The sequence below is a fragment of the Vanessa atalanta genome, chromosome 5 (genome assembly GCF_905147765.1).
Source record: "Vanessa atalanta chromosome 5, ilVanAtal1.2, whole genome shotgun sequence".
NCBI lineage: Eukaryota > Metazoa > Arthropoda > Insecta > Lepidoptera > Nymphalidae > Vanessa > Vanessa atalanta.
Window position 1 is genome coordinate 2715792 of NC_061875.1, and position 7359 is coordinate 2723150.

Sequence of the window (7359 nt, forward strand, 5' to 3'; positions counted from 1 at the left end):
TCTAGTTGACCTTTATCCTATTGTATGTTAAGCAGTATTTGGAAACATTAGATATATGTCATTAGTCAGTAAAAACTGGACTAAAATAAATGACTGAATAGTATTAATAAAAATATGATCTCTAATGTTATTCATAAACTCATTTCCATTTTGGAAAGAGATTTAAAAAGGACGAGAAAATATATAAAATAAATAATACTCCTTGCAAACCATTTATCCTATAAACCTACATTTAAATCTGGCTCAAATTTAATTAAATACACTAATTTCGTAACGCACGTGTTATATTTTTTTAAGAATGCATAAGAACCTTTTATAATTAACATATCGTATGAATTAAAAAAAAAATCTATCGAATATTTAAAAAATTTAAATACTTACCGATCAGTACGAAACACTAAATGCTCTAGTTTTTGAATTACACTCACGAAGCAGTACTCCCGCCCTCACTACTTAGAAGGGGTGTCTCTATATAAAGTGAGAGTCACCTACACGCAACATACAATACGTTGTGCTCCCGCGTGTGTGGTGTACCTTGTTAATAATTTAATAGGTTCTTTATAGTGTGTGCAATGTTGCGTAAGTGCATCACGTTAGCGATTTTAGGGTGTGCGGTTGCGGCGCCTCAGTATCAAATTCACCAACAGGTTAGTAAAAGTAGTCTTTCCTTTTTATATTTTAATATAAAATAATTAGTTTTTTTTTTTAATATTTTGAATAATTTCATTAATTTTCAATCATAATTTTTACTGTTATTTTGAATCATTAGTCTTCTTCCTTGCCATATGTAAATATTTTATTCTAAATAAAAAACCTGTTCAATTAAAAACTTATAATATTATATTTTTTGTACTATTAATTCATAAAAAATAATTAATAAGTATAAAACAATTACATATTTTCATAATCTAAGTTACGAATAAAATATCGTTACTTAATAATGTACAATCATTTTTGAAACTGGTATCATTGCTATAATTTATGTTCAGGATATAATTTATTTTTAATTATTCGACTTCAATAAAATTAAGCAAGATCAATAAAAGCAATTTGAAAGTATATTTAACGACATATATTAAAAATTATATTGTTTAATTTATAATCAAGAGGATAACTAATAAATTATAATGTTGGGTTACGGAGTATTGAATGTTTATGATTAAATTAAGAATAAGATTACATAATGGATTAATTATAATATCTATCTAACCTTTTGAATGTCGTCGGTCTAGTGGCTAGATAATATTAGACTGCAAATCCCGAGCTTCTGGTTTCAATCATGCTGATAAAATGTACTGTTAATGATATGGCAATTTTCAATACTATATGTAGTATTGATTTTTTTTGTGTATTATGTATTTAATTAAAGTGGGTACTATATTCATATTAATAAAAGAGAAGACGTTTCTTTTTGTATACTAATATACATAAGACGTATACCTACCTAAAGATGCAGCGAACCTCGGAAATCCATTTAAAAAGTTCAAAGGTTTTACTTGTAATGTTATATATAATTTCATAGTAAAAGTTAGGGTTGATCATTTTAATTCTTTAAAAAAAATACAACAAATCAAAAAATATCCAATCATAAGCATTAAAAGTTTTAACTCATTATAAATATCTGCGTAACATTTGCTTGAGAAATAAAAATTCATCTAGTAACAAATCAAGAATAAAATTACATTAAGCTTGATTCATACAACTTTCCGATACACTTCATTACCGCAAGGCTTCAAGTGTTACGCGAACACGGCACGTAACGTGAAAATTGCATATGAATGCATGAAATAGTAAAAATTCAACCACAGATACATGTAATTTTGCACAACGCGTGTAACATTTTAAAAGCGAGTCAAATTGCTACGTAACCAGACGTATTGTTACAGTTGTGCAACGAACGACCCAGAATCGTCCGGTTATCCGTAACGAGATAATCGTTCATTTCGGATTAATAAAATCGATATCTCATTCGGGTCGAATTTATCAATATCGATAAGTTGTGTCGAATAAATTATTGTATAGATTATAAAAAAGCGCGGAGTTATTCGTTGATTCTTATTCAGGATGAATAATAATCTAATTGTTTTTAATTAACATACATTTGTGTTTTAATTGAGGAAATACAGTAACTAATGATTTTTTTACATACAAAGTAGTAGATTTAAGTTAATTTTAATCTTTTATAACTGCTATTCGAAAGTGCTTGGATGGTTTATACTTTGATTTAATTTAAATCTATACAAATAGTATAAAGATGCAAAATTTTATTGTTAACATGTATGGGGGTAATTTCCGGAATTATTGATACAATTTAAAAAAACTTCACTAATAATAAGCTGTATTATTCTTGAGTATGGATTTATGGATTTTCTTATTAATAAACGTGTCCCGGGCGAAAACGGGGCCGGTCGCTAGTAGATAATAAAAAATCCCAATTTAATATCGAAAACCTTATCATAATCTAAGACCTCTAACTATCTTTACCTTCACTCAGAAAAATATAAGAAACTGGCCTTATTAATATTTTATTAAATTTTGATGCAGCACATCAAACTTTTGCCAACAGAGAGGATTTCATTTACGGTCTCAACATTTTCGATCGATAGCTGTTGTAGATATGTGTTTATTATTACTAAATAGCAATTAAACAATCAGCAGGATGAGGGCATTCCTCCACATCTATTGAGGCAATACATCGGCGGTCAACAACAAGCGCAACACATACCACGTCCTGCCCAGCAACCTGCACCAGCGCCGGCTCGACTCGTAAGTTATATAAAACTAGTTGTCGCCCGCGACTTCGCTCGCATTTTAGGGGTAGTTCGCCAGCTGTTAGGTATAAAAATTTGCTTATGCCCTTTCTTGAGGTTCAAGTTTGCTTCAAATCAAATTTCATCAAATTAATTTCCATGGTTTGCGCGTGAAAGAGCAACAGACAGAGTTACTTTCGATGAACTAACCTCCAGTTACCTAAGCTCTCCTTAAATTCAGATTAACTAACTTAGGTTTAATCTTGATGTTTATTGGTCGATGGCATCCGATGACATAATAAACGACCAATGGGCGTTCAATATTTAGTCAGATTATAGTCACAATTCGATATTTTCATATAACAATATGTCATTTAAATTTCATCTAGTCTTAAGTTCAGTCACAGACACATACGGGAGCATGTGTAGACCATAAAGATTAGTATACTTGTCAACCAATACAGATGACGTATTTCGTAACCTTGTTACGGCTATTCGATATGACCGGAGAGAGTTCAGGCGGCGAACCAAAGACAGCACGTGCTTCTGAGGCACGAGTATAAACATTTCGAACTTCAAAACTCCGGTCTGCTACTGGAATTTACTAAGGCGCGACTATACTAAGAGCCATTTTCAATATCTCGATTTCTTCTGGGCAATCGATAAAAGCATAACTATTAGTTTCGTCCTCAGCCATACAACGTACAAGCTGAGGAACAGTACCAACAAAGGCCTCAATACCAACCTCAGCCTCAACCTCAGCCGCAACAACAGTACAGGCCCCAACAGCAACGCGAACCTGAGGACTTTGACGTGAGTATAAATTAAATCAAAGACTACATCTACAGCAGCAAGACATAAGCATTCTCCTTAAGAGAAGATAAGACCTTGCTCAACAATGGGACATTTACAGGGTGTAACTTAAGGCTTCTATATAATCAAATATATTAATTTTAAGATGACACTTACTTAACTATGTAATCTATTCATTACATTCCTAAGACTTGGAAGAACATTTCGGGCAGATTATACATAAACTCTAAACGAAGATCACATACAAATAATATCTTAAATAAGTTAAAAAATGCAAAAGTGAATGAATATTGTATAAGTTTTAATGAAGTCATTATGGAAATAATTGAATATAATAAAGGTTATTTATCAACAAATGTCCATAACTATATATATATTTAATCAAGTATATAAATTAATCTTAATAAATACTTTGTAATTAGTCCTTTATTTATTCAAAAACAAATAAAAACTATAACATTACTTAATTTAAAGAACTCTGATTATAAATTATAATTCCAAATTAGTTTCAGTTGAATTGAATATTTTTTCAAAGTAAACGTAATAAGTTGTATAATGGCCATTAGCCATAATTAACTATGGCCGAGAATATTAATTAGAAAATAAGGAAACAATATTGAATAATAACGAAAACGTGTATTGATTTATAATCTAATACGCGACCTGGGTATTTTAATTGATTTAATTAACATTTACTTTCTTATAAAATAGACATATGACATTGTTCTTTATGAGGATTATACACGTTTAAGTAAGTTTTAACATTCTCAATAATAATTTTTATTAGATAATGTACTTTGATTAATAGTGGAGGTTCTTTTTAGATCTGAAAAATTTTTTAACTCATTCATGGTAGATTTTTGAGACTGAAAATTATAGATTCATTAAGATCAATGTTCTAAAATTTTTTGTCGTTTTTATCATTACATATCTAAGTAATAAAGACTATAAAAGTCTACTGTACTGACTACTAGTAGTAATGTTATTTACTATTTATAAAATGGAAGTAGATGTCATTGACCTTTTAAAGATCGACAACCTGTGTCTTTTGTCTTTGTTAGAGATCGTTTCTTAGTAAACGAAATTATGTTTAAATTTTTACTTCCTTGTTTTTTTTTTACACAGACTGATTAAAATCGGCGCATCGCTTTTGTTTCGAATATTTAAAAAAAATGTTCCTTTATGAGAAAAATATTTATGAATTATTGTTTTTAAATCTGTCAATAATAATTAAATGCTTAACCAAACACACACATATAAACAATAATCCATAGACAAAATTTCTTATTATAAATTTACGAACCAGTATTACATAATTCATAAAATAAATAATCATATCTGGGAAGTTAAAAACAGGAAAACTTTAACAAGACAGCTTGGATAGATCAAGTAGATTCACGTCAGTACATTTTTATACTATTTATAATCACGCTTAAGTAAATTAAGCTACTTTCACAACACTGATTAGAAGTTTCCGTATAATATATACTGTAAAAGATATACGTGCGGATCGGCTATCGTAGGATCGTAAGCGGTCGTGTTTGACTTTCACTGGAAACTGGATAGTCTCGTTCGTGTAACGTTTGATAGAGCAATTGAACCACATCAGCTAACCAGTATCAAAACCTAGTAACAGCCACTACTATTTTATTACCCTTTTAAAAAGTCGTGAACAAAATTACAAGTAACGCAAACACGAAATCGTGAAGAACATTGACACTATTATTGAAAAAAGAGGTTTCATTTAATTTATTTAATGTTTTAAACTTTGATTTTGTTAATAGAAGTATAATTGAAGCCACAGGGTCATATACTATACTATATTCCATGTACTAGTTCAATACCTACAACAGTTGCGACGAAATTTTAAATAAAACGTGTATTTTACAATTAGTAAGTGATGTCTCAAAAATGTAACAGATAATTAATCAGTGTTAAGAGTAATATGGCTCTTACAATGTTTTACATATTGGGCAATGCTTTTATAGACTAAAACTTATTATATTGTGAACCTATCCATGTATAAAAGAAAATAAGCGACTACATAAGATACTGTCTATACTAGTAGATTCCATTAAAATGAAATACTTGTAACTGAATATTTAAAACAAAAGAAAGTTTAAAAGTCGTGATCAAAGTATTTCCTTTTTTTTATTAGTCCGTTTCTAGAAACATTTTTCTGAGTCTATTATATTTTAACGTGAGAACATGAATGTCTGTGAATGTCATACTGAGTAAAGATCTATCTGTTGTGGGGGGGAGTTTGAAGGTCATTCGAAAACGCTGCATTAGTGTGAGTTAGTAAACTTTGTATAATTCATCGAAATTATGCAGTAGAAACAAATTAAACTTCGTATAAAATATATTTATAAAGTTAATCATTGTATTCGTCTACAGGATACACGCTACTGTCATTCTCTGTGAATCTGTCAATCATAGACAGTAAAAATAGCGGCAAAACTGTAAACGGGACTGTATATTCCTTTTTTAAAATTGCCATTTTTTATTTCCAGCATAATCCTTCTTACCAGTTCGGTTTTGATGTAAACGACGATCAATACACCAACTACCAGAACCGCAAAGAACAGAGAGATGGTGACGTCATCAAGGGCTCTTACTCAGTTGTTGATAGCGATGGCTTCATCAGGACCGTCACTTACACCGCTGACCCTAAAGAGGGTTTCAAGGCTGAGGTAAGGCGGATATATTTTATAATAAGTAAAACTTAAAAAAAAAAATAAGTCTTATTAAAAAAAAGCAAGTAATCTATGGATTTTTGTTATAAAATTATAAATTATTATAAAATAACCAAAATTATTGTACTAAGGGCGGCTTAGTCAGGCGGCAAGCTCTCCTTAAGAAGTCCAACCGTTAGAAATCAAATCATATTTTATTCAAATAGCATAGCATCAGTGACACGTGTATTTATATGAATTTTAACAGAATCAAATTAAAAATGTACTTTTAAATACTCTTAGTATTAACATGTAAAAACATTTATGAAATCTGTTTTTAGGTTTCCCGCCAACCCACCGACATCGTGGTAAAAATCCCAACTCCCAAACCACAACTTCAGGCTCAGGCACCACAGCAAATCGCTCACCAGCCACAAATTGCTCACCAACAACAACAACAACAACAGAGACAACAACAACCCCCTCAACAACAGTACTACCGTTACGAATAATAAATTTAAAAAAAACCTCAACTACCACACAACGATCAATAGGAAACGCATTATTTACTAATACCGGTGAAGAGGTCCCCATGTGTGGAGTCAGTGTTATTGTCTATGATTTTTATCTACGATTTTCACTAGCAACGCTTACTACGCTTTTGTTGAATGAGATACATTGTATATTTGATCTCAGAGTCAAATCAAACAAGTTTACTCAGCTTTGTACAATATTATTTTAAAACAATTACTTATTCCTCTAATAAAAGCAGGAAATAAATACAGGAATAGAATCGTAGATATATTCGAATTGTAGATAAACTTTATTGTTAAGCTTAATGTAGTATTTTTAGTCTAGAAGTGTAATTGCGAACTATTAGAATAGGATTTATGAATTCTAAGTCCCACTGAGAGATAAAAAAGTTAAATAAATTTTTATAATTTATTTTTTGTTTTAATCAAAACCCTTAATTAAAATACAAAACGAATGTTTGCTATGGTTATAAAGGCAAAAAAAGCATTCCACGTAAAACAATACGTAATTTACACCAGGCACCTACAATTATTTTTTTTAATCATTAATCTTAATCACAGCAAAATGATCGTATAATGAGGCCAGTG

The 7359-nt window shown here is 30.2% G+C and overlaps 1 protein-coding gene across 1 annotated transcript; it reads left to right on the top strand.

The window, feature by feature from the left end:
- Positions 1 to 513: 513 nt before the first annotated feature.
- On the top strand, positions 514 to 7035 carry LOC125064254 (cuticle protein 19.8). The gene is made up of 5 exons (XM_047671206.1): positions 514 to 647; positions 2656 to 2766; positions 3444 to 3563; positions 6077 to 6256; positions 6580 to 7035. Exons 1-5 carry the CDS (start codon positions 573 to 575, stop codon positions 6748 to 6750), a joined length of 657 nt encoding a protein of 218 aa, XP_047527162.1. The 5' UTR covers positions 514 to 572; the 3' UTR covers positions 6751 to 7035.
- The last annotated feature ends 324 nt before the right edge of the window (positions 7036 to 7359 follow it).

What these genes read in the sequence shown, in the direction of transcription:
- LOC125064254 (XM_047671206.1), top strand. Translation starts at nt 573, where the DNA reads ATGTTGCGTAAGTGCATCACGTTAGCGATTTTAGGGTGTGCGGTTGCG. An exon ending in GCGAACCTGAGGACTTTGAC is followed by an intron (nt 3,564 to 6,076) that starts GTGAGTATAAAT and finishes TTTTATTTCCAG; the next exon opens with CATAATCCTTCTTACCAGTT. An exon ending in AAGAGGGTTTCAAGGCTGAG is followed by an intron (nt 6,257 to 6,579) that starts GTAAGGCGGATA and finishes ATCTGTTTTTAG; the next exon opens with GTTTCCCGCCAACCCACCGA.